At 37.0% G+C, this 27,400-nt stretch overlaps 3 protein-coding genes across 3 annotated transcripts in view; all 3 read right to left on the bottom strand.

The window, feature by feature from the left end:
- Positions 1–1,053: 1,053 nt before the first annotated feature.
- Positions 1,054–6,327, bottom strand: LOC110109900 (subtilisin-like protease SBT1.2). The gene is made up of 5 exons (XM_028701213.1): positions 6,276–6,327; positions 5,183–5,463; positions 3,397–3,886; positions 2,299–3,162; positions 1,054–2,147 (listed from the first exon to the last, which is right to left on the bottom strand). The coding sequence occupies exons 1-5, from the start codon at positions 6,325–6,327 to the stop codon at positions 1,054–1,056; spliced, it is 2,781 nt and encodes a 926-aa protein (XP_028557046.1).
- Positions 6,328–8,815: 2,488 nt separating this feature from the next.
- On the bottom strand, positions 8,816–22,792 carry LOC114581323 (subtilisin-like protease SBT3.1). The gene is made up of 2 exons (XM_028701216.1): positions 21,965–22,792; positions 8,816–9,130 (listed from the first exon to the last, which is right to left on the bottom strand). Exons 1-2 carry the CDS (start codon positions 22,342–22,344, stop codon positions 8,989–8,991), a joined length of 522 nt encoding a protein of 173 aa, XP_028557049.1. The 5' UTR covers positions 22,345–22,792; the 3' UTR covers positions 8,816–8,988.
- A 3,943-nt stretch (positions 22,793–26,735) lies between these two features.
- Positions 26,736–27,400, bottom strand: part of LOC110109887 (subtilisin-like protease SBT1.2) — a 2,441-nt gene continuing 1,776 nt past the window's right edge. The window contains exon 3 of the mRNA XM_028701212.1: positions 26,736–27,367. Coding sequence (XP_028557045.1) covers positions 26,736–27,367 — 632 coding nt within the window. The remainder of the gene's footprint in view (positions 27,368–27,400) is intronic.

Genomic DNA, 27,400 nt, shown 5'->3' with positions numbered 1-27,400 from the left:
TCTTCGAGTGTTTCTGTCCTCTTCGTATCACCTTGGAATACGTGCCAGTGGTTGTTGAGTATCCCTTGTCTATCCTCACCCTTGACCTCCAGCCGAGTTGTTGTTGACTTTCTGAGCGGTTGTTCACTTCCCTAGTGGTTGTTGAGTTATTTTGCTTACTCTCTCTAATTGTTTTGGGTTGGTTAGGTGAGTGTTGGGTTTCTTTCTCCCTTCTATCCCACCATAGTCGTCAGAAATCTGTGGCTCTCTGAAAGGATTCTGCTCGTGGGGAATAGAATGCAAAGGGTACGACTGCACTATCCCGTGTGACAAATCGGTCCTAGGCCTTTACACTATATACAAGCAGGTCAATGGGAGGGAAGATGAGATTATACATACTATGGACAACAAGATACTCTTGGTGGACTATGGAGACATTAAGCAAAAAAATAACGAGCCTTCTGTAATAATTGTAAAGTGCTTCTTCTCCATTTAGGTTAAGCTTATAAAGCATATAATTAAGATTTACATGGGCAAGCACAACTCAATAAGCCTGTTTTCTTCATGCTTTGGGCTAATCCTACTTCCCAATTTCCATCTCGATTCATTTGAGAAGCTACAGAGCAAGAGAGATTTAATAATATCTTCTTATTTGGAGCTACAAAAACTGCTAAGAGTTAGAACAGTAGCTGTATTGTCTTTTTGCATTAGCAAACAGTTTTGTATATCTTAGAAATGATTTTCCTATGGTTTGGTATACTTATGATTGTTATGAACCATACATCTACCTCTTGGTTACTTTGTGAAAGCATTTTCAACACTCGGTTGACCTCTGTATGTACCTGTATTGAGTGCATGATTTGTTCTACTCGAGTGCATGATTTGTTCGTCAATCACATGAGAAATTTTCAGAAAGATAATGAGAGGCCAATGAATTTAGATTTTATTTAATAAATTAAAATATCAACAAATAAACTTCGTGTTGTTCTCTCTGTATACGTATACTTGTCATGAACATTTTTTTTATCACACTCAAACATTTATTATATTTAGCATTATGTATGAACCGGTAAATTATACGAACCTAACAGCAATCGGTGTGGTCACCACATGCTTCCCTGAATCCCATACAATTTTCCCTCTTCTTATCATGTCACTCCCCTGGCTCGGATAAGCACCTTTCAAGACAAAGTTGATGTTGTAGCTCTCCTCCTGATTTAACCTCGTAAATTTAAGCTTATAAGTTGAGAGATAAATTGCTACCCCAACGGGCTCGGTAATTTTAGCCGAGTAGTCCTCATTGGCATCCCCTACATTCTTCACCGTCCTGCTCACCGTTTGACTCATCGTTGACCTAGTCAAATTGATCGCGATTGACGGGTAATTAAGTTCTGATGCGGTTAGATACTTAACCCCATTGCAACTTGTTTGTTTTCCGATTGTAATTGTAACCTCCTTGTCATTATACCCAAGGCCACAAAGATATCCAATATAGTCATTTAAGGTGAGCCCAAACACAAGGCCTGGGTCCACCGCCCTGATCGGGTTCACCTGACCAGCCCCCGTGGCATATATCCCTGCAGTTTTGTATAAGATATCATCGACAATGAGATCACCTGCATCCGTCCATGAGTCATTCGAGGTTGTCACAATTGCTGATATAATCTCTGCTGGGGTCCACCCAAGGTGTTTGCTCCTCACCAATGCTGCAATCCCGGATACGTGTGGTGTGGCCATGGAGGTTCCACTTTCAAAGGTGAAGGTGTGGGTTGCCAATGGATTTGGGTGAGGACCAACATCTCTTGGCCAGGCGGCCAAAATGTTGACTCCAGGGGCGAGCACGTCGGGCTTGATGATCCCGCCATTCATGCGGCTTGGCCCGCGGGAGGAGAAGGATGCGACAGTGGGGGAGGGAGTGAATCCGAATTGGGTGCCATTGAAGCGTATGCTGGCAAATGCATTGGGTTGATTGTTGTAGTAGTAGTCTAAAATTTCTAGTCTTGCGGGATGGTCTATATTTGATGCCGGAAGAACGTGAGCAGGAGAAAGAGTGGTGTGTCCTTGGGAAGGCTCGTTTATTACAATCATCCCCTCCGCGCCAACTTGGTATGCCGCCTTTCCTCTTATCTCATCCGTAACTATGCTAATCTCGCATATTACAATTTTACCTGCAATTCAATATGCATGTGTTAGCTCATATTAATTAACAAATTAATGGATTATTTAATAACCAAATATTATATAACATGTATATATTAATTCAACAATAATAGATAGTATGGATCATATTTTTGATTTCATGAAAACATTATTGATTACCTCTTAAGTTAAATTTAGCCAATTCATTGGGCAGACAATAACTGGCATTAACATCACCATTCTTGCCAAGATATTCAAGCTCCCACTTCTTAGTAGAATTCCAATGATTTGGTTGGTATGCCGACTCTCCAAGGAACGTTCTACCATCTCCCAGCTCCACAGTGGAAGCTATTCTTCGATCAGTGGTTGATGCTCCAACAGTTAACACCCATGGTGCACTATGACTGAGTGTCACTGACATAGGACCATCATTTCCAGCTGCAGCGACAGGAATGATTCCATGTTGTATGGCTGCCATAGAACCCCTAGAAATTACATCCTCATAAAGTGTATCATTATGAAAGCCACCAATAGACATCGAGATAATGTCCACCCCATCTTTTATCGCTTGATCGATAGCAGCATACGTGTCAACTCTCCCACACCGAACTTTTGGAAAGCAAACTTTGTAAATGGAGAGATAAGCCATAGGTGCCATGCCAGATGATGGGTCACCCTTTGCCATTCCGAGAATATTTGCATCCTTGACAAAGTTGCCAGCTGCGGTGCCTGCCACATGAGTTCCATGTCCTTCCGTGTCTTTAGGGGAAGGGTGTGACCCTTTATAAAATCCCTTTGCTCCAATGATTTTATTGTTGCATGGAAAACCAGCATATGAACAGTTACCCTTCCATTTTGTAATAGGTGGCTTTGGTGGCATGTTAGTGTCTTTGAATGAAGGATGTGTAGGCTTTATTCCAGAGTCAATTACACCAATGATAATACCTTGTCCCATCATAGAGGATCCCCATGCGTTATATGTGGTTAAGCTCAGATATCTATTAAAGCACATAAGAGTATTAAATGTCATCCCACTTCTATTATCTAAAAAATATATTGAATATAAAATAAAATTATTCATAATTTCTACACAAGTCTAGACCATCTTCTTAATTTTTATAGAAAAAGAAAATGATGTTGATATTTCTCATCAATTTAAGCTTTTCATTCAAATAATAATAATAATTGTTCTCTATTTTACTTCCAATTATTCCCAAAATATTCGTAATATCTTACTTTCAAATTTTACAAGATAAAAATCAAAGGAATAAAAAGTACCATACTTTGGTGTATAGGTTGTCGCAAGTTGATAGCGGCGGTCACGTTGCGCATAAAGAAAGCCGGGCTTAGACTTGACGGCCTCCAACTCTCCCGGAGTGAGGCGGGCTGCGAAGCCGCTGAGGACATGGCGATAAGAGTATACCAGTCGTGGCTCACCCGAATCGAGAGTGGAGTTTGGTAGGAATGAGCGGTGAAAGCTCTCGAGGTCACCATCGCCGAGGAGCTCGTGCTGCTCATGTCTCTCCACGTCGATAATGTATACTTGTGTGCCATGGCGTCCAACTACTTCATCGACTATGGGGAAAAGCTGAGAATTACTACTTTGAAGAAGTAGTAGTAATAGAATAAGTTTAATGAGTAGAAACATGACAATGGGGCTGCAGTGCTCCATTTGGCATAGAACACGTGAAAGACTACGATGTAACCGCATAAACATATATAGTGATGTGTAAGTATAGCATTGTGCCTGAATACATGAGGAAGCTTCCTGATCATGAAATTATATGTGGTAATCATCAGTAATAATGGAGAAGAAGGCATGGACAAGCATCCGAGAACATGGCATGGAAATGGATCCGATTTGCCCACGGTCTTCTTCTATGCACTAATGGAGGTAATTAAGAGATATTTTTCATCGGACTGTACCGACAAAAAAGAATTCGCAAAAATTTAGTGATGATGGCGACTTTTCTGAGGAAAATATATCAGCAGAAACTTCGCTAGCTGCTGAAAACCTGTGACCACCCTTTTCTGCTTTAATCGATGCTTATTCTTAGTGGGCATAGTAGTTTTTATTATTTGTTATTTGTTAATATAAAAGCTCAAATTCAAATTAATAAGTTTCAAAATTTATTTTAGAAGTCATATATACTCTATTTTAGATGTCACCATGTGATTATGTGTCTTTTAAAGAACTGTTTAGGATTTAGAATACATAAAAGAAAGACGATAGACCCATTTACACCACTTGATTTAGTGTTCATAATTATGATTATGTGATTTTCAATTTTTTGATGGGATGCTTGAGAGTTTGAGTAAGGGAGTTACCATACTTCAATTGGAGTTGGTTTAGAGGATTATACATATGGATTTAATCAAAATTGAATGAATCATTTCTATGATGCCCCATCTTTGACGAGTGCAAGTTTTATTGTTACATATTTGCTGTAATGGATTAATGTCGTGAAATTTTCACATTTATGATTAGTTTTGGCCTTCCATTCCTTTGGAATTTTTATTGCCTCAGGTTACCTGACGTAGAGATACATTAGGTAGCCTATAATATATCTCCACGTGCTCTTACTCTTTACCGCGCGGCCCGACGACCCCACCTGGAACGAATATGCTCGGTATTTGCATGGTATTGCTAGGTACTACTCGTTATTTGCTCGGTATTGCTTGGTACTTGCTCGGTAATGCTCGGTATTTGCTCGATACTTGCTCGATAATGCTCGGTACTTGCTCGGTAATGCAGTAGAACTGCACGAGAAAAGATCCATGTGTGCTCGGTATTTGCTCGGTCGTCCTAATTTCCTCCATCCACATTGGCTGCAGCTGGTCCTGAACACCGCAACACCTGTCTCCCTCCTCCTTGCTAAATATGAATCTCCTCCTCTACCTGACCAAACCCAGCCCAAGCCTCCATTCCTACGCCCCTGCTTCGAATATCTTCACAAACCCCGCGATCTTACCGAGCTCTACAGATGCATGAAGTAGCTGAGCCAAACCCCAACCCCAATTCCGACTTCCTGCTTCTGCTCGAACTTCAATCGATCTCCCTTACCTGCAACCAAAAGCCGACCCCAGCAATAACCGGCCCGATTCCACACCATACCCAACTTCCCTCTGATCCGTCTGATTTCCTATCCCACTCCGAAGCTGCAGTAGCCCAGTCCTCCCTTCCATTCGAATCCCAACAGTAGGCAGAAGATCTCCAGCCGACCTTCGTATGCCAATCTTCACAAACTTCAAACAGCAAGATGATTCGAGGAAGCACTCGGGGCGGAACTGATTGGGCAAATACCGAGCAAAACCGAGCAGAATCGAGCAAATACCGATCAAATACTGAGCAAAACCGAGCTAATACCGTGCAAATACCGAGTAGTACCTAGCAATACCGAGCATATTCGTTCCGGGTTGGGTCGTCGGGCCGCGCGGTAAAGAGTAAGAGCACGTGGCGATATATTATAGGCTACCTGATGTATCTCTACGTCAGGTAACCTGAGGCAATAAAAATTCCTTCCTTTGTGCAAGTTCAAAGCACCTACACTTATCTTCTCTGTGCGGATCTTAGTGAGTCGAAATGTTCACACTTGTTCAACTTGATCATTGTGATCATGGGTTTTTTGCATTGTCCTTTGCTTAAGATGATTTTTCTGGAGCGAACAGATTTCTGACGACTCCACTGGGGAAAGCTTCTTAAATTAACCAGGAAATCTATGTTGCACATTTACACACTTCTTGCTGCAATCTTCTTACAGCTTTAACTTGAATATTGAGAAATCTGTTCGCTCCAGAAAAATCATCTTAATTTTAAATAAAGATAGGTGAACCCCGCTTTCAAGAACTTATGTGTTCACCTTTTAATTTTTTCAGAGGTAGATTGAGTTTAATATTTAACCAGATTTCCCATGAGAATAGTGTCAGGGTTTATTTAGATCTGGGTTCTACTTCCTATGAGCACAAGCCCTCATAGTTAATTACCCCTCCTAACACATTAGAAGAGCACTCTCGATTAAGGATGAATATACTTAGCTTTATACAAGAAGTGTGTAAATGTGCAACATAGATTTAAATTTAGTTATGGGGAGATGAAGGTACACCCGATCAAGATCCCATGGTTCCGTCATCCCGGGCATACCATAGGTTCAGTCTACCAACACTAATAACCATTGGTTGTAGTGTCCAAGGAATCTGATTAGCAGCCATGGGTTGCCTCCTCTCAGGGATCCCGAATAGACTGAAGTGGAGATGTATGTATTTTAATTTAGTTTAGTTTGGGTTGGGGTCTACGACTTCCTTAGAAGTTGCCCGTTAATTTATTTAGTTTGGGGCTTACGGCTCCAATTAGGAGTTGCCCATTAATTTGTTTAGTTTAGGGCTTATGGCTCCAATTAGGAGTTGCCCAAAGAATTTTTTGTTGGGTAGGTCTTATGCTTCCTTAGAAGTTGCCTAGTGATGGGTCTTACGACCTAGCCCTATAAGCTAAGTGGCCCGAAGGGATTTGAGTTTTTGGGTTATAAGGTTGTTTGTTTAGAACTTCCTTAACACACGGGTCTTACTGCTTCACTTAGAAGTAGCCCAAATAGCGGGTCTTACAACTTAGCTCTATAGGCTAAGATGCCCAAAGGGATTTGAATTTTGGGACGTTCACTTAGAAGTTCCTGGGGTCTTACTGCTTCACTTAGAAGTAGCCCAAATGACGGGTCTTACAACTTAGTTTTATAGACTAAGATGCCCAAAGTGATTTGAATTTTTGATTTAGGGACGTTCACTTAGAAGTTCCTTAATACGCGGGTCTTACTGCTTCACTTAGAAGTAGCCCAAATGATGGGTCTTACAACTTAATTTTATAGACTAAGATGCCCAATTAAGGAGTTTAGAGCTAGGTTAGTTATGTTGCTATCTAACTATTACCCCTAAAGACTGGACTTACAGCTTTCATTGAAAGTAGCCAATTAGGTATTTTAGGAATTTATTGCTTTACTTAATAAATATATATTTAGCGAAAGAATTGTCGATAGGATTTACTACTCCTCTTAGAAGTAACCTATAGGATTCAAATTAATTAGGGCATAGCTTTAGACACTTTTATTCCCTCGACACTAGTATTAGTGTTTTGTTTTCATGTTCGTAGTTCATTTCAACTACAACAGTTTGTGACTTTACTTTAGCATTGTCATTTATTGATTTTTTTTTACAGCTTTCAGCACTTTGCTTTGCATGCAATAGCTAGATTCTACTTTTTTCAATATATAATTTAGTATTGTTTATTGATGCAGTGACTTTTTGCCTGTTTGCCTGCAGGAGCTCGTAGCCAGCAGTTTAAGAAGCTTTCATGTAGCTACAAGAACATGTTGTTGAGAGCTACTCAGAGTGCTTGAGATATTTGTTGGAGAGATTTTGAATTTTGTTTTGAGAGCTTCAAAGTTCTTTGTTGAGTTATTTGGAGAGCTCCTTTGTTCTTATGTTTGAGTTGATCTTTAGCCCTTTGGAAGGTTGCAAATTTGAGAGCTACCAAAGAGTTGTTTATATATAGAGTAATTGTATTCGAAAGCTGCTCAGTAGTTTGTAAATGAACTGGACTATTAAAAAAATATTTTATATTAATTAAATTGATCAAATGAATATTCTCCGATTTGTCTAAGTTCAAAATTTTTGAGAAAATTTTGGCAGCCTCTTGGCGTCCCCTCCCCAGCGCCCGGAGGTAAGGGAGTGCTCGACTCGACTGGAGCGTATCGACGGCGAGGAGATTTTGTCTTCAAAAGCTTCGACTGGCGACAATTGATTGTAGATTGTGGTACATTGTCGAGGATCCCTTCTTCTTATTTTGATTTATCAATTGATTGATATTATAATTATTTTTTTAATTAAATTATCATTTGAGTATTAAAAAAAGTGGCTAACCGTCAAATATTTCGAGTAAATTTTGCCAGCCTTTCGGCGTCCCCTCCCCGGCGCCGGGAGGTATGGAGTTGCTCGACTCGGCCGGAGCGAATCAACGGCGAGGAGTTTGGTCTTCAGAAGCTTTGATGATCGCCAGTTGTCATTGATTGCATACAGATTGTAGTTGATCGCCGATTGATTGTTAAAATTTTGGCTAAGTTCCGAAATTTTGAGGAAATTTCGGCAGCCTCCCGGCGTCCCCTCCCTGACGCCGGGAGGTAAGGAATTGGCTCGACTCGACCGGAGCGAATCAACGGCGAGGAGATTGAGTCTTCAGAAGCTTTGATGATCACCGGTTGTCATTGATTGCATGCAGATTGTAGTTGATCGCCGATTGATTGTTAAAATTTTGGCTCAATTTCGAAATTTTGAGGAAATTTCGGCAGCCTCCCAGCGTCCCCTCCCCGGCGCTGGGAGGTAAGGAAGTGGCTCGACTCGACCGGAGCGAATCAACGGCGAGGAGATTGAGTCTTCAGAAGCTTTAATTGTTGTTTGTAGCGGTTGCCGACGATTTGTTGTTTGTTCCTTGCTTGAAAATCCTCTCATCTCTCTTACTTTATTTTATTTTATTATATATATTATAATATTTTATATAATATACGTATAATATATAATATATATCATATATAATATAACGCTATATCTGCATATATTATATGACATATCATATAATAATGTATAAAATATATGATATATACATTATTATATTATATATAGTATATAATATATATAAAGTATAAACAGAGAGAGGGAGATCGGGAAGGAAAGCCAGGAGTTGGGCTAGGTCACGCACGGCGGCAGTGTGCTGCGGCTTCGTCGGCGGGGATTCAGGCCGGCGGCGGGATTCCGTGGAAGACGCTGGGATCGGCGGCGACGAAGGATTCCTGGAAGCCGGACTCGGCAGGCTTCGGTTGGTGAAGGAGTTCAGTCGACGGCTCTGGCTTGTGGATGGGGTGGAAAGTCAGCGAGGTCGGGTTGGCTTCGAGCTCGGAGAAGGAAGAAAAGCCGGCGGTCTGGAAGAGATCCGGTCGGAGACGGTGCAGTTCGGTCACCGAGCGAAAGCCCTGTAAGTTTCCTGAAATCTTCCCTTTTTTTTTTCTTGCGATTCTGAGAGCGTGAGAGCCTCTTTTTTTGGGAAATTTTGGGAGAGCGTGAGAGCCTCATTGTTTCATTTATCTTCTTTTATGAGAATTGAGACAGTTTCTGCGAAGGAGATCGTGGGCAACGTGCTGCGGTTTGATGCCGTTGTTTTGTTTTATACATCGCGGAGTAGTGGGGATATCATGGGCAGGTTATGATTATAGTTTGCTTCTTTGTCCACGTGCCCACTAGAATAATTTGTTTTGTCTTTATTATTATTATTATCGCAGTTCGTCATTGGATTTTGAACTAATGGAATTGTCTTTAAGCATTTGTATGAATAATTAAGCAATATAATGCCAAATAGCCTATTCCTGCTCCAAGCATTAGTGTGACTTATATTTTTAAATTCTGAGCACGATCCACTCGTAATCTGATGGCAATTTTCCTTTATTTTCATTCAAATGGTCTCTATAAATTACTATTCATATAATCTGAGATTCTCTTTGTCATTATGCCCTTTGCATTTTAGCTTCAGATATAATATATCATAATATATAATATATATTGATTGGGCACCAATCTTAAAGCAAAAAATCAGGTTAGAAACTTTAAAATTTAAATCGGAGACCATTTGAACTCCTATTTCGACAAACTTATAGTTAAACTGAACGTCTCAGAAATATGAACCCAACGACATCAAATTCAACTCAATCCGAGCTCAAATAGATCCAAATTGAGGACTTGAAGCATATTTGGAAGGTTCATACAATAATTTGGATTACCAAAAGGTCTCCAAATGTGACATGTTTATAGTCGAATCGAGCGACTCGACGAGACGAATCCAATGAACCCAAGCTCGTCAAATTCTTGTTCATCTCAATATACATGTCTTTTACTAAGTTATTAATATTCATCGATGAAACAAATAAATTATAAACGCATATTGGGATTGAAAGCTTGGCATATAATCTGAGCATTGATGAATTGCCCATTCCTAAATAATTTACACATATGAGTTCTATATGCCTTCTTTTGAGTAAGAAACTTGAAATATTATTTATTTCTTTGGTTTAGCAAATTAACTAAAGCTTTTGCTAATATGAGACCAAATTTTATTCGAACAAGGCTTTCTTTGTGCAAATTGCTTTTAAGTGGTTTGAAATTTGGATTTTTAGAAGATTCAATGTTTTTCTTGTTGTTAGTCATTGCCTCACGTCAGCTGTTAATTACGCTGATGCCCACTGTCAACTATCTTAATATACTAGAATTTTATTGATATTGATACCCGTTGTTACCTATCATATGTTGCTAGCCATCAATTGACACAGACAGTCTCTATCATCTTTCACCTAACACTAGTCATCGACTAATATTGATGCTCATTATTGATCATCACTCAACATAAGTTGACATTTGACAATCATTTGCCATATATGCCAAACAAATCTTTTAGGTTTCTCAACCTCCATTTCATTGTGACCATGAGCATGCTGATCATGTCTAATTCGCAATGTCGACCCAACTTATAATGTCCCATGTCGATGATCACTCATGCCAAAGATGAATGTTTGTTAGGCCCCAAACTTCATTTTCCTTGTTACCTGATCTCGTATCTTGTCAAGAGAACAATTATGCTGACCGTCCACCAGCCATTAACTTTTCATGTTCCTTAGTAATTGTTAACCAAGGTATGCCAGCCGTTAATTATTCGTTTTATTATCACCTAATCTCTCCTCCTATTAGTAGAACGACTAGGCTGATTACTTGTTAATAGTGAAAATTCACTTAAACTCCTGATTCAATAGGACAAATTTGAGTGAATATGTTTAGTTAGAAAAGAGCATTATGGATAGACTACATTTAAGAGTTTGTAAATATAAAGAAATAGAGTTGAATGCAATGTTTGAGGAAGCAATAATGATCTTGACTATTTTTAGCTAAATAAACGGGTGAGAGATCTTTGTAGAGAGATGGAATCAATAATGAATGACAATAACAATAATGAATGACATTGCTAAGTAGATTTTTATCATATTTTTATTTGATTAATATTAATTTTATTTTTCAAAAATTTTTTATAATTAGATTTAACAAAGCGATGATGGCCATAAGGAAATTGTGATATTCACATTAACTTAATTTTAGTTTTTTTTTTTAACAATTACATCTATAAAATGTTATAGTTAAGCCAAAAAATTGCCCGGATAAGAACATCTATAACAAAATATAAATTTTTAAAAATGTGCTTTAATATTATAGCCAGCACCCAAGCTGTTATCATGTCTATTATATGAGGTTTTACAGTATATAAGAGTCGTAATTTGCTTATGGACAAGTCTTCCTTCTATATACTTTGTATTTTAAGTCATGCAGCGAAACTTTATAATGAGTTAATTTAGGCTTAATTTGAGATAGTTTTTTTACTGCCTTGAAAAATTACATTATTAAATAATATTAGCACCAATGATGCAGGTAATAAAAATATTTCTGAATTTAAATTATATTTATGGACCATTTATTAATTATTTTTTTAATTGCTCGAAGCTCGAGTGCATGCTTTGTTCATCAATCACATGAAAAAATTTCAGAGCATCTCCAAAGAAAAGTACTATCAATATCACATCGGATCCGAAAGTAGATAGATATTAGAGAAAAGGTAAGCATATTTGTTCAGCTGAGGCAAATAAATTTAGATTTTATTTAATAAATTAAAAGAAAAACAAATAGACTTTTTGTAGTTCGATCTCTGTATATATATATATATATATATATATATATATTTGTTAGGAACATTTGTTGATTACACTCAAACATTTATTATATTTAGCATTATGCATGAGCCGGTAAATTATGTGAACCTAACGGCAATAGGTGTGGTCACCACATGCTTCCCTGAATCCCATACAATTTTTCCTCTTCTTATCATGTCACTCCCCTGACTCGGATAAGCACCATTCAAGACAAAGATGACTTTGTAGCTTACCTCCTGATTCAACCTCGTAAATCGAAGCTTATAAGTTGAGAGATAAATTGCTACCCCCACGGGCTGGGTAATCTTAGCCGAGTAGTCCTCTCTCACATCCCCCACATTCTTCACTATCCTGTTCACTATTTGACTCCTCTTTGACCTAGTCAAATTGATCGCGATTGATGGGTAATTAAGTTCTGACGCGATTATATACTTAACCCCATTGCAACTTGTTTTTTTTCCGATTGTAATGGAAACCTCCTCGTCTTTATACCCAAGGCCACAAAGATATCCAACATAGTCGTTTAAGGTGAGCCCAAACACAAGGCCTGGGTCCATCGCCTTGATCGGGTTTACCTGACCAGCCCCGGTGGCATATATCCCTGCAGTTATGTATGTGTCATCGTCAGCAATAATATCGCCGGCATCCGTCCATGAGTCATTCGAGGTTGTCACGAATGCTGATATAATCTCTGCTGGGGTCCACCCACGGTGCTTGCTCCGTACCAATGCCACAATCCCAGATATGTGTGGTGCGGCCATGGAGGTTCCACTGTCAAAGTTGAAGGTGTGAGTCGCTAATGGATTTGGGTTAGGGCCAACATCTTTTGGCCAGGCAGCCAAAATGTTTACTCCAGGGGCAAGCACATCGGGTTTGATGATCCCTCCATTCATGCGGCTTGGCCCACGTGAGGAGAAGGATGCGACAGCGGGGGAGGGAGTGAATCCGAATTGTGTGCCATTGAAGTGTATGCTGGCAAATGCATTGGATTGATTCTTGAAGTAGTAGTCTAAAATTTCTATATCTGCCGGGTGGTCTATATTAGATGCCGGAAGAACGTGAGCAGGAGAAGACGTGGTGTGCCCTTGGGAAGCCTGGTTTATTACAATCATTCCCTCCGCGCCAGCTAGGTATGCCGCCTCTCCTTGCTTCTCATACTTAACTTTGCTTGCCTCGCATATCACAATTTTACCTGCGATTCAATATACATGTGCTAGCTCATATTAATTAACAAATTAATGGATTATTTAATTATCGATTGTTATATAGCATGTATATATTAATTCAATAATTATTGACAATAAGGATCATAATTTTGATTTAATCACAACATGAATGATTACCTCTTAAGTTAAATTTAGCCAATTCCTTGGTCACACAACTACGGGCATTAGCGTTACCATTCTTGCCAGGATATTCAAGCTCCCACTTCTTAGTAGAATTCCAATGATTTGGTTGGTATGCCGATTGTCCATGGAACATTCTACCATCACCCAGCTCCACAGTGGATGCTATTCTTCGATCAGTGGTAGATGCTCCAACAGTTAACACCCATGGCGCGCTATGACTGAGTGTCCCTGTCCCAGGACCATCATTTCCGGCTATAGAGACAGGAATGATTCCATGTTGTATGGCTGCCATAGAACCCCTAGAAACTGAATCTTGATAAAACGTATCATTATGATAGCCAGTAATAGACATCGAGATAATGTCCACCCCATCTTTTATCGCTTGATCAATAGCAGCGTATGTGTCAACCCCAACACACCCAAATATTGGAAAGCAAACTTTGTAAATGGAGAGATGAGCCATAGGTGCCGTGCCAGATGCTGGGTCACCCTTTGCCATTCCAAGAATATTTGCATCCTTGACAAAGCTGCCAGCTATGATGCTTGCCACATGAGTTCCATGTCCATCATTGTCTTTCGGGGAAGGGTGTAACCCTCTAAAAAATGCCTTTGCTCCGATGATCTTATTATTGCATGGGAAACCTGCAAAACAACTACCTTTCCATTTTGTAGCGGATGGCTTTGGTGGCATGTTTTTGTCATTGAATGAAGGATGTGTAGGCTTTATGCCGGAGTCGATTACACCAATGATAAGACCTTGTCCCATCATAGAGGATCCCCATGCGTTATATGTGGTTAATCCGAGATATCTATTAAAGAACATAAGTGTATTAATTAAATGTCATCCCACTTGGATTGTCTTGAAAATATATTGAATGTAAATAAAAATATACCTATCCTACACAAGCTAAGATCATTTTTGTAATTTATATAACAAGAGAATATGGTGTTGACATTTCTCATAAATTTAAGCTTTTTATTTAAAAAATAATATTAATTTTCCTCTATTTTACTTTTAATTGTTCCAAAAATACTCCTAATATTTTACTTTCAAATTTTACAGAACAACAGTCAACGGAATAAAAAATACCCTACTTTGGTGTATAGGTTGTTGCAAGCTGATAGCGGCGGTCGCGCTGTGCATAGAGAAAGCCGGGTTTAGACTTGACGGCCTCCAACTCTCCCTGAGTGAGGCGAGCGGCGAAGCCGCTGAGGACATGACGATAAGAGTATACCAGCCGTGGCTCTCCGGAGTCGAGAGTAGAGTTCGGTAGGAATGAGCGGTGAAAGCTCTCAAGGTCACCATCGCTGAGGAGCTCGTGCTGCTCATGTCTCTCCACGTCTATAATGTATACTTGTGTGCCATGGCATCCAAGTACTTCATTGACTATGGGGAGAAGCTGAGAATTACTACTTTGAAGAAGTAGTAGTAATAGATAAAGTTTAATGAGTAGAAACATGACAATGGGGCTACAGTGCTCCATTTGGTATAGAACTAGATGGAACCACAGGAACATATATGGTGACGTGTAAGTATTGCATTGTGCATGAATACATGAGGAAGCTTCCTGATTAGGAAATTTAATGTAGAAATCATCAGTAATAATGGAGAAGAAGGACAAGCATCCGAGAAAAGGCATCGGACTGTGCCGGCATGGAAAAATATACCAGCTGAAACTTCGTGAGCTGCTGAAACTTGTTATTTTCTCGTAAGTTAGTTTTTGCTCCAGTAATTAAAATTTTTCTTTTTTGAAAACATCTGGCACTTGTATGGCCTGATAATATGTAGGCATTTTTAATATTAATTATTGAGTCCATGAGTTTTACCTCGTCATTTCTCACTTCATTAATTTTCCCTTGCGCTAACACGTGACCACCCTTTGTTGCTTCGATGCTTATCCTTAGTGAGTTTTTGCTCCGGTAATTAAAATTTTTCTTTTTTGAAAACATCTAACTTCAAATTATGCATTTTTAATAAGAAAAAATAATTTTACTTTTATATATGATATGACTCATAAAAAAATTGATAATTTTTGGTTATTTGTTAATATAAAATGCTCAAATTCAAATTAAAAGCTTGAAAAATTATTTTAGGAGTCATATAGACTCTATTTTAGATGTCACCATGTGATTGTGTGTTTTTTAAAGAACTGATTTAGGCTCAAAATACATAAAAGAAAAAAAAGCAGCTCCATTTACACCACTTGATTTAGGCTTCATTTGGGGCGACTATTTTATTGCTTTTTAAAACAATGTTTTAATACAAAATTTTTAATTTTTATACTAAAATTCTGTTTTAAAAAATAATAAAAAACTCATCTCAAACAAAGTCTTAGTGTTCATAATTATGATAAATGATTTTCATATTATTCCTCTTAATATCGATATATAATTGGAATTTTTTTTCACAAATTCAAAGGTGGATTTTACATAGTGAGAAATTTTGGATTCGTAAAAGATTCAATGTTTTGCTCAGTGCTTACTGTCACTCATTGCTTGATATTGGTTGTCAATGAATATTGATGCCCATTATTAATCGTCTTAATACTAGCATTCACCAATGTTGATGTCTGCCAATATCCATTGCCTAATATTGATGATTGATTTGCATTGATGCCCATCATCACCAATTATCTATTGCTAGCCATCAATCACCACTGATGCTCTCTATCATCCTTTACATAACCCCAACCATTTAATAATATTGATGTCCATTGTTGATCATCGCTCAACTTGGTTGACATTCGATAATTATTATTATGATTTAAGTATTTCCTAAGACTAATGATTTTTGGTCATAGATGTCCAACAAAATTTTTCTATTGCTCAACCTCTATTTTATTATGAGCATAAATATGTCGATCATGTATGATGCTCAACATTGACCCAATTTCTAATGCCCCATGTCAGCCATTGTCTGACACATGCCAACGACAAATATTTGTTCGGCACCAATGTTCAGATTCTCTGTCATTGAATCTCACATCTTGTCAAGAGAACAATTATATCAACCTTCCACCACCACTTGCTTTTGATGTTCCCTAACAATTGTTGACTAATATATGCTAGCCATTAATGAATATTTTTATGGTCACCTAACCTCTCCACCAATTTTGAGAAAGACTAAGCTGATATGTTGTTAACTGTGAAATTTCACATAGCTCTAGAGTTAAGAGGACAAATTTGAGTGAATGTATTTAGTTAGAAAAGAGCAATAAAAATTTGAGCGGGAGGAGCACTTTCGGGGTGGTCGATGGGGGATGTAAAGACAAGCCCCATTGGTAGGATGTTGCGAATGTTGAGGGTAGTGCGAGATGATATGCATGATTGGCATTTCTTGTGGAGGTCACATTTGGTAGTGACTGTGGGTGTGGGTATCCGAAAGGATGCTGCTCGTGGGGCTAGAACGCAACATATGTGATCACACTATTATGTAGGACAAAACAATCACAAATCCTTACACTCGATACAAGCAATTCATTGGAAGAGCAAATTGAATTATACATATGATTACCTATAGAGAAAATCAGCTTCCACATACACATCTCTATGGATAATAATATATATAACTCGATAGTTATGAGATTTCTCCCATCTGATACATCAACTTGAATGATATTTATTTAATGTAGTTGTTGGTTTTCCACGAGCGTAAGTCTCGTGGTTAATTACATCTTATGTATTGACCCAACAATACTCTCGATTATAGATGTTATATTATTCTCTTGTAGATTTGACGCATAGAGAAATATTTAGCCTCTCCTAATCCAAATAAAATTAAGCTCAATCTGTCTATTCAACTTGCAAGGATCATACAGTCACTTAGATGGCCAAAAGAGGAGAAATCATGAGAGGAATCATTTCATATCAAATATACATGAGAGAAAGATAGAAGTGAGGCCATCAGTGTAATGTGGATATGTAGAATTTATAGCCTCTGAAGGATGAATAACCTATCCAAAAAATAAGCAGCGATATACCCAAACCGCTAGCCTTGGATTCTAAATCTACAGGGATGTATGATATTCCTAATACTAATGCCCATAAACCTAACTAATGCAATACACTAATGGGACATATAACCTAAAACCACTAGGGATCTAGGTAGCCCATCCTAGATTTACCACCCTACTCGGAAAAGGGTACCAGCTAAACTTCACTTAGCTTATCAAATCTATAAAAAATAGTTTTATGCGAAAGCAAGAGTGGTGGGAGGCACAAAAGGGAAATGGGCATCAAGCCAGACCATAAATGATATTATGTTATACAAAATTAACTATCCCTTTATGTGTTGAAAAGAAAATCTTTATACTTGACTTAGGTTATGCATGCATGGGTAGGACTATTAGAACTAGCTAGTAGATTCTGTGAGGTGGACTAGGTTTGAAATAATAATTTCATTTTTCTTAAAAAATTGACATAAGAGTGGTCATGCATTTTGTTTAGAAAAGATTGGTTGATTTTAAATCATATATTCATTTTTTATCTTAGAAATATATATTTTTTTTATTTTGTAGAAAATTTAACACCCTAAGAGCATAATATAAAGATTCCGTTTGAGCCACCCAAAGCAAAACTGTTTAAGAAACATATAAAAAACATACAATTCTAATGCACAAACTATATAAATAAAACCAATCATCAACCACCAATATTAAATTGAAGGTTCAAAATATAGTTGGGCTCTACAATACACCACAGAAAAATAAAAAATGGGTAGCTGAGTTTTACCATAACTACAACTTAGCTTAAATCTAAACAAAAATAAATGGTGTATGGGGCTTTAATTGATCTCCACCTGCTTGGTCTCCTACCTTCAGACATATCCACACATATACATGACTTTTCTATCTAAAATTACATTTGAAAATTAAAAAAATACATAAATCCCTGTTTGCATCTTTTGTGGGAAGGTGTGAAAGTCAATTGCAATTATATTTTCTTTGGAAAAATTTGAATATAGATTTTAGATTTTTAGTTTTGTAATTAAACTCGTCATCATGAATGATAAATTATCTCGGGATGTGAAAATATTATTCTCTAATAATTTCAGATTAAAAAATTATAAACTTTATACTAATTATCATAGTAGAATTTAGAGTAAAATTACATATGATTTTAAGAGTAAAAAAAATTCTTGGGATTCATGGTAGCCTACCAAGAGATGGAAGCCAATTTTGAAAAGATCAAGGCACTAAGAGATGCGGTGCACTCGAGAAATATTAAGGAAGTTCAAAGACTGAATGGAAGGATTGTAACACTATCTTATTGTTTAGCCCGCTCAGGGGATAAATATATGTCTTTCTTCAAGATATCGAGAGGTGCTCATTGCTCAGGGTTTTAATGGACTGATGAATGTTAAGAAGATTTTGAATAGCTCTGAAAATATTTGGCATCGCCGTCGTTACTTTTAAAACCAATACAGTGAGAAATGGTATAGCCGTATCTGGCTATATCTTCATATGCTATAAGCTTGGTCTTGGTTTGAGAAGAGAATGCTATATAACATCCCATCTATTTGGTTAGTAAGATCATGTCCGAAATAGAGGGATGTTATCCATTAGCAGATGAAATAACATTGACATTATTCTATTCGGCCAGAGAATTACGCCCAAACTTTCAGGCTCATACAATTGGAGTCTATATAAATCTCCCGTGGAAAAATATCCTTAAAAAATTAGAAGTATATAGTAGATTAATCAAGTGCTCGGTGGCCTAGACCCTAGATTAAGTCTCAAGTAATTACAGATTTTATGATTGAGTGCATCATCCCTATCTTTGATGAGCCACCAGTTACTTCTCCTTCTCTTATGTGCTGGACACTATATATTAATGGAGCTTCTGGAAAATTTGACATCAGGATTGGAATTTTATTAATCTCATCACAACAAGTTACTCTTGAGTATGGGCTCCGACTTAAATTCCTTGTAATGAACAATGCTGCTAAATATGAAGCCCTCATTTTTGGGTTGAGGCTAGTCATAGACTACAAGTTACAAAACTTGGTGATTCACACTAAGTCATAATTGATTCTCCCAGATGGAGTGAGAGTTAGATGCATGTGTTAGAATTGTAGTTAAAGCTAATTGAGTATGTGTAATAATTGTACAATTTTCTATATCGGTAGGCAAAAAAATTCCTACTAAGCAAAAATACATATTTTCAAAATAATTAAATTACAAGGAATTATGTAAAATAATATTTTAAGACTTTTAACGTACTACAATACTATTTTTTAGAGACTGGATAATATTCTATTCAATAAAATTCCACAAATTTCAAAACCCTCCTTAGTAAAAATTTCAAAAATATTTAAAAAATTCATAATCTTAATTTTTATAACATATAAAAAGTTATACTGTGAAAGTTTTAAAAGTGCAAAGTTATCCCCATATTTCGTTAGTGGAAACAAAATTTATTAAATTTTTTTATAGAAATTGCATATTTTTGAGAATTGATAATGTGGTTTGCCTTGAGACGAATAAGCCCAATTGGGCCGATGGGCAAGAATGTCTTTATGAACTCCAAACCCTAATTTTCTTTTTCTCTCTCCTCTTTCTCTCCACTATTTTTTTCTTATTTCCCTTATCCCAGCTTTCTATTGCCGAAATGGGGAAAATGGAAAAAGTGGAATGGGCTTTAGTAAAGTGGAAAAGGATTTTTTTAATATTTCAGGATTTTTTAAATAAAATATTATTATTTTAATTATTTAAGTTTTTAACGTTAAATTCATCTAAATTCTTTTGTCTCTTCAAATTCATGAATCTAAAAATTATATAAAAATATTCAGAAATTAACTAAGAATGTCAAAAATACTCTGGTGAAATCGATTTACAAAATAGACACTTGATATTCCCAAAATTCTCACTTGTACCAACCAGCGCCAATTTCTTTAGAAATTTTACTATAGTGTCAAAAAATTATGAAAATTTTAGTGATGCTAAAACACAATAATATCTATGCTATGGCAAATACGTTTTGTGATTTAGACCTATAATGACTCATGAAATAGTTGTTGATATGTTCCAGGTCAAAAAAATTCTAAATTTTTTTAAAGTTTTCACATCTCCCAGCTCCACAATAGATGTTATTCATTTATCGGTGGTTAATGCTCCAACAGTTAACACCCATGACGCACTATGAATGTGTAACAAACCAAATCTTAACTATCAATATATTATCTGCTTTAGCATAAGGACATCGTGGTTTTTCCCTTTTGGTGTAACTTACTAGTAGGTCACCCATTTCAGAATTGCTCTGGGATGAGCATACTTAACAGCGGAGTTTTTTACGAAAATTTTAGCCATTACAACAAAAGGCGCCTCGATGTTTAAGAGTAAGACATTCTATTACTTAAGGGGTTTCACAATCTCCCACATTTAAGTAATTGATGTCCTCGTCAGCATCTGTATCCCAGAATCATCCACCAGGTAGAGAGGACTCTAGAGGTGGCCCCTACAAGTTCAAGTGGTGGCTCCCGTCATGTAACACTTTGTCCCATACAGGGTTCAAGAGGTGGCTCCCATGATGTAGCACTTTGTCATGCATGGCACGTAGCTCCCATCTTTCGGCTGGTGTATTGCTCTGATATAATTTGTAATAGCTCAAACTCTTAACTATCGAGATATTATCCGCTTTGGCATAAGGGCCTCACGGTTTTGCCATTTTGGTGTAACTTCCCAGTAGGTTACTCATCTCAAAATTTCTCTAGGATGAGAATGCTTAACAGTAGAGTTTCTTACGGAAATTCCATTCATTATACCAAAATTCACCTCGATGTTTAAAGTAAGCCTTTTTATTACTTAAGGGGTTTCACAATATTGATTGTCCTAGTCTTATGACCAGCATTTCTAGCTACAACGACAAGAATGATTCATTGTTGAATGGAAGCCATAGACCCCTAGAAATTGAGTCATCATAAAGCGTATCATTATGACCACATCTAATAGACATCGAGATAATGTCCACCCCATATTTTATCGCTTGCTCAATAGCAGTGTACATGTCTGCCTCGCCACACCCATAATTTCGGTAGCAAACTTTCTAAATGGAGAGATGAGTGCCATAAGTGCCATGCCAGATGATGGGGTCATGCAATGCCATTTCCAAAATATTTGCATCCTTGACAAAGTTTCCACCTGCAGTGCTTGTCATATGAGTTTCATGTCCATCTGTTTCTTGAGGGGAAGGGTGTGACCTTCCAAAAAATGCCTTTGCTCCGATGATCTTATTGTTGCTTGAGAAATGTATATATGAACAACAACCCTTCAATTTCGTTGGAGATGGCTTTGGTGGCATGCTAGTGACTTCAAATGAAGGATGTCTAGGTTTTATGCTGGTGTTGATTCCACTGATGATAAGACCTTGCCCCCATCATTAGAGATCCCCATGCATTATATGTGGTTAGGAAGAGATAGCTATTAAAACACATAAATAAGAGTGTTAAATATCATCCAACTTTTAATTTCTGAAAAATATATTGAATGTAAAATAAATATAGATCTAATTCCTATACAAGCAAACATCATCTTATTAGTTTATCTCAAAAAAGAATATGATGTTGACATTTTGCAAAAATTTAATATTTTGATGAAAATAATAATTATTATTATTCTCTATTTTACTTTCAATTATTCTCAAAATACTCTTAATTTTTTACTTTCAAAATTTACATGACAACAATCAACGGAATAAAAAGGACCATACTTTGGTGTGTATGTTGTCGCAAGATGATAGCGGCGGTCGCATTGCGCATAGAGAAAGTCGGGTTTAGACTTGACGACCTCCAACTCTCCCGGAGTGAGGCGGGCGGCAAAGACGCTGAAAACATGATGGTAAGAGTACAGTACCAGCCATGGCTCGCCAGAACCGAGGGTGAAGTTTGTTAGGAAGGAACGGTGAAAGCTCTCAAGGTCACCGTCGTTGAGGAGACTATGCTGCTCATGTCTCTGGACATCAATGATGTACACTTGTGTGCCATGGCATCCAAGTACATCATCGACTATGGGGAGAAGCTGAGAATTACTAGTTTGAATAAGTAGTTGTAGAAGAAGTTCAATAAGCAGAAGCAAGACAATGGGGCTGCTACACTGCTCCATTTGGCTGAGAGGTCATGAAAGACTACCATGGAACCACAAAAGCATACATAGCAACGTGTAAGTATTGCATTATACTGCAATACATGAGGAAGCTTCCTGGTCAGGAACCATAAATGGCAATCTTCAGTAATAATGGAGAAATAATTAGGCAGGTACAGGCATTCGAGAATGAGTGCCATAGGTGCCATGCGAGATAATTGTGTAGATACTAATTTTATTTTAATTTTTGCTTGTTTTATAAAATTAATCAAAGTTTAACCCCAAAGAAATCATGGTGAAGCTGCTTTATATCAATAATGTGTAGTAAAAATAATGCTAATTAATTTAAAACAAAAAACTAAACGGTAGTATTTTTTTTTTGATCGTCTTCATTATTATTAGCATTGTATTAACTATTTGATCATCTTCATTTATTGATGCTTAGATTTAATTGATCTAATAAATTACTAAAAACCATTATAATTAAGAGACTAAAGCATCAAGATCCAAAAGAAGAAAAGTCACTGGTTAATGATTTCTAAGCTTCTTTTATATACTCGATCAAACCTCTCAATAAATGTATGGCTGAGAGGTTTGATGGAGAAGTATAGAGAGAATAAGGGAAATCTACATATGCTTTTTTATTTATTTAGAGAAAGCATATGCGGAATTTTGACAATGTATTATTATTTTTTTTTAATATGCAATTCTTTTAGTTATGGTGGCTCTGGGTGGAGCTTGTTAGTTTTAGTTTTTTAATGGGATGCTTGAGAGTTTGAGTGAGGCAATTAACGTACTTCAATTGGATTTGGTTTAGAGGATTATGAGTTTGGATTTAATCAAAATTGAATGAAGCATTTCTATGATGCTCCATCTTTTTTGAGTCCAAGCTAGTTTTAATGTTACACATTGGCTGCAATGGATTAATGTCATGCATTTTTCACTTTCATAACCAACTTCTTCTTTCCTTTGTGCGAGCTCAAAGCACCTACACTTATCATTTCTGTGCGGATCTTAGTAAGTCGAAATGTTCATACTCATTCAACGTCTTGATCCTTGCGATCATTGGCTTTTTGCATGATCATTTGCTTAAGAGCCTTGGCATAAGCTTATTTTTTCCTTTACCAACATCGAGAGGAATTGATTATGATGATTACAGTTCCCCTATAATTATAAAAGAGTTATTGATGCACTTTTGTAGAATATATTTTGTTTGATAAACTTTTGAATTTCGCCAAACTTTTTTACTTGTTGGATGTTGATTTATTTGGATACTATGCTAGTATGACTACTTGTTTTCAAGGGCAACATTCTTCTTATACCAATGTGAGATTTGTTTTTTTTTTTTAAATTTGGTGATGTCTTGCCTTATTTTCTTTCATATACATAGTTTAGTATTGGCTTTACTAATGTGATTGATTTAGTTAAAATTGTTACAACTATATTTTTTATTGTGGTGCGATTCTTTATCAGTCTTTTCATAAGTTAAAATTGCTACAACTATCTCAACTTTGGTTGAAGTAGAATGACGAATAATGAAGGGGTCTGTCCTTATTGTAAAATCTATGATGTACTCCTCCACACAAGAAACAAGAGGCCTCTTTCAAGAAGTACAATTTAACTTCCTCTGCAAATGTTGTTCCATCAACATTCCTCTAATCATGAATTGAAGGATTCTACTATATTGTTTGTGTTGTAGTTTTTTTTAATATACTTACAAAAAGTGGCTTTTACTCCTAGACTAGTGCTAAAGATTTCTTCTTACTAGACATTAAAGTCATGTATAATATAATAATTTGCGGCAGTCCAGACCAACTTTTGCAATTAGTTTCTATCATCACTACAAAAAAGTTTCTTAATGTTCTTCCAAAGGTGTCTCATGCACACCCTAAGATCGACATTTGGAAACACAACCTTAATAGATTCACCTAATCCTTTCTCCATATCCGATATGAAGGTTAAACGTTCTATATCACAGTTAAAAGCTTCAGATAAATTCATCATAAACCACTCCCAAATTTTCTTTGATTCAGATTTAGCAACGGAGAATGTAATAGTGAAGAGGCCATTATTCCCATCCAAATAATTCATAGAAAGCAGTGCACCTAAATACTTTGATTACAGATGACACACATTAATGCCAATTAAGTATCTACACCCGATAAAAAAGACATCAATGCAAACATTGAAACTAGCAAAGAATCTATTAAATGATTGGTTATGGTTGTCACATTGGTATGCTACATGAGAGCCAGGATTTCTGTTGACTAATTTAGACCTTAGTGTGGGCACCCAGTTGTAGTTATTATCTATTGAGCCAAATATTTGATCTTTTGCTAATGCCCTTAAACACCATATTTTCATGTGTGGTAAAGACAAACCAAAACTGGTCTCCAAGTTATTACCGATGTCCTTTGGTGTAATATCATTATTTCTTTTCACAATGTTCTTGATTTCATGAGCGAACTGGCCAGCTTGTAGTAGCTTGCTTATTCCCAGCTTTGTTTATCCTTGGGCATAAATGTGTCAAATGTAATTTCTTCACTTCAAAGGAGTGGCCATCTAAACATAACGAAGCACGTATCCTCCATGGACAACCACAATATGTGCAAGTTACAATAACTCTTGATTTGTCAGTTGCCTTAATCTTGATAGCAAAGTTATGTAAAATTGCATTGGAACGAATGGCTTGTTTGAAACATAACGAATTCTCAAAATGCGATCCAACACATAAAGAATGTTTCTCTAAATCCTGAGCTGCAAAGAAACCATCACACATACCATCTACTATTACATCATTGTTCGCCCTGTTGTTTGCACTTTAATCATATGTAACCCCAAACTGACTCTCATCAGCAATATCCAAATCTTCTTCTTGATCTTTCACTACAACAACCACATCCATTCTATGACCATCACAAGAATATGTAAGCATGTCCATTACATTTGTATCACTGATAATGGGCATGTAAAATTTAGGCCATGTTATATTAATGTGATAGTGTAGGTCGTAGGCATAGCCCCTAAGCCGCGAGCAAAGTGCTTCGGTTTGTTCTTTGAATAATAATAAATTTATTATCTCTTATCGTAAGCTTCAAAATTTTCTGACTTTCACCAACATATTTCTTCTTGCTTTGGCCCTTTACTACACTCAAATATTCTCCATATTTGAAGATAATAGAGCTCAAATTATTGAAATCCAATTTTGCCAATACGGTTATTAGCAAATGCAACCATGAGATAAATTGATGAACAATTTCACTTTAGACACAAATATGGAGTTAATTCATATGTATGGGTCCCAAATACTTTTTCAAGTTGAGAATATATCAAACATTCTAAATGGGGGTTTTTTTGGAAAAAGTTTGACGACAACAACGACAAAATGGAGAAGATGAAGATGCATAACAACAAAGATAAAGAAAATACTAAAAGAGAAGGGAGAGGGGTTTGACGTGAGCACCTGATTGATCAAGGAAGAGTGTGTCGATGGGTGGCTGAAGACGCGTAAAGTTCACACGAGACGTCGACCGATTCATCTCAGTCAGAATGTTCGCACGGAATGGAGAAGGAGAATGGTGTGGTCGTGGGGTTCAAACACGAAAGGGAGCTGCTAAAACAACGCAAAGGAGAGGAGTTTCATGCGCAAATAGGAAGGATTGGACGAGGTTTTTGACGGAGGTAGACGGAGTGGTAATTTAGATAGCCAAATGTTATTTGGCAGTAACAACCCCAATAAAATATTTAACTGTGAGTTATTTTCTTAATGAGAGCCCTTCCATCTAAGGAATTGGTTCTCTCCTCATATTAAAATAATTCCAATTTTATTTAAAGTTCTTAGAAATGAGCAAAACAAATATGTAAGTCTCTCCTCACCCTCGCTCTCTCAAGCAAGCAAACATGATTTATTTTTATTATTTGCTAAACAATCACTCCAGTAAGAACTATCTGTAAAAAAGAGTAAGAGCAAAACGATCACTCCAGTAAGAACTATCTGTAAAAAAGAAATCTATCTCATTTTTTATTATTTTACATCTATCTTTAACAATAAAAATTTCATAATCACATGAAAAGTATAAAATTAATTTCTATCATCTTTGGATGGCCGAATTAAAATTTTCATAGAAAAATGACGTTCTCCATTTTTTTCTGGAAAAATAAAATTTAAAATAAGATTAATACTAATGATTATGATAATTAAAAATTTGCTAAATTTAAATTATGTCTATTGAGTATTTATTATTTGATTTTATTCGTTAATTGCTCGAAACTCGAGTGCATGATTTATTCATCAATCACATGAGATACTTTTACATATAAATAATAGAGAGAAGATAAACATATACTTGTGGAGCATTTTCTTATCACACTCAAACATTTATTATATTTAGCATTATGCATGAATTGGTAAATTATGAGAAACAAACAGCAATTGGAGTGGTCACCACATGCTTCCCTGAATCCCACACAATCTTACCTCTTCTTATCATGTCACTCCCTTGGCTCGGATAAGCACCCTTCAAGGAAAAGTTGATGTTGTAGCTCAACTCCTGATCCAGTCGCGTGAATTGAAGCTTATAGGTCGAGAGATAAATTGTTACCCCCACCGGCTCGGTAATCTTAGCCGAGTAGCCCTCCCTCGCATCCCCCACATTCTTCACAGTCCTGCTCACCGTTTGACTGGGCGTTGACCTTGTCAAATTGACTGCAATTGATGGGTAATTAAGTTCAGACGCTGTTAGATGCTTAACCCCTTTGCAACTTTGTTTTCTACCCAGTGTCACCATAACCTCCCAGTCTTCATACCCAAGGCCACAAAGATATCCAATATAGTCGTTTAAGGTGAGCCCAAAAACAAGGCCTGGGTCCATCGCCTTGTTCGGGTTCACCTGACCAGCCCCTGTCGCATATATCCCTGCTGTTTTGTATGAGATATCGTCGGCAATGAGATCTCCGGCAGCCGTCCATGAGTCGTTCGAGGTTGTCACAATCGCTGATATGATCTCCGCTGGGGTCCAGTCAAGGTGTTTGCTCCTCACCAATGCTGCAATCCCAGATACGTGTGGCGTGGCCATGG

This window comes from Dendrobium catenatum, unplaced genomic scaffold (assembly GCF_001605985.2).
Source record: "Dendrobium catenatum unplaced genomic scaffold, ASM160598v2 fragScaff_scaffold_1651, whole genome shotgun sequence".
Classification (NCBI taxonomy): domain Eukaryota; kingdom Viridiplantae; phylum Streptophyta; class Magnoliopsida; order Asparagales; family Orchidaceae; genus Dendrobium; species Dendrobium catenatum.
This window is presented reverse-complemented; position numbering and strand designations above follow the sequence as displayed.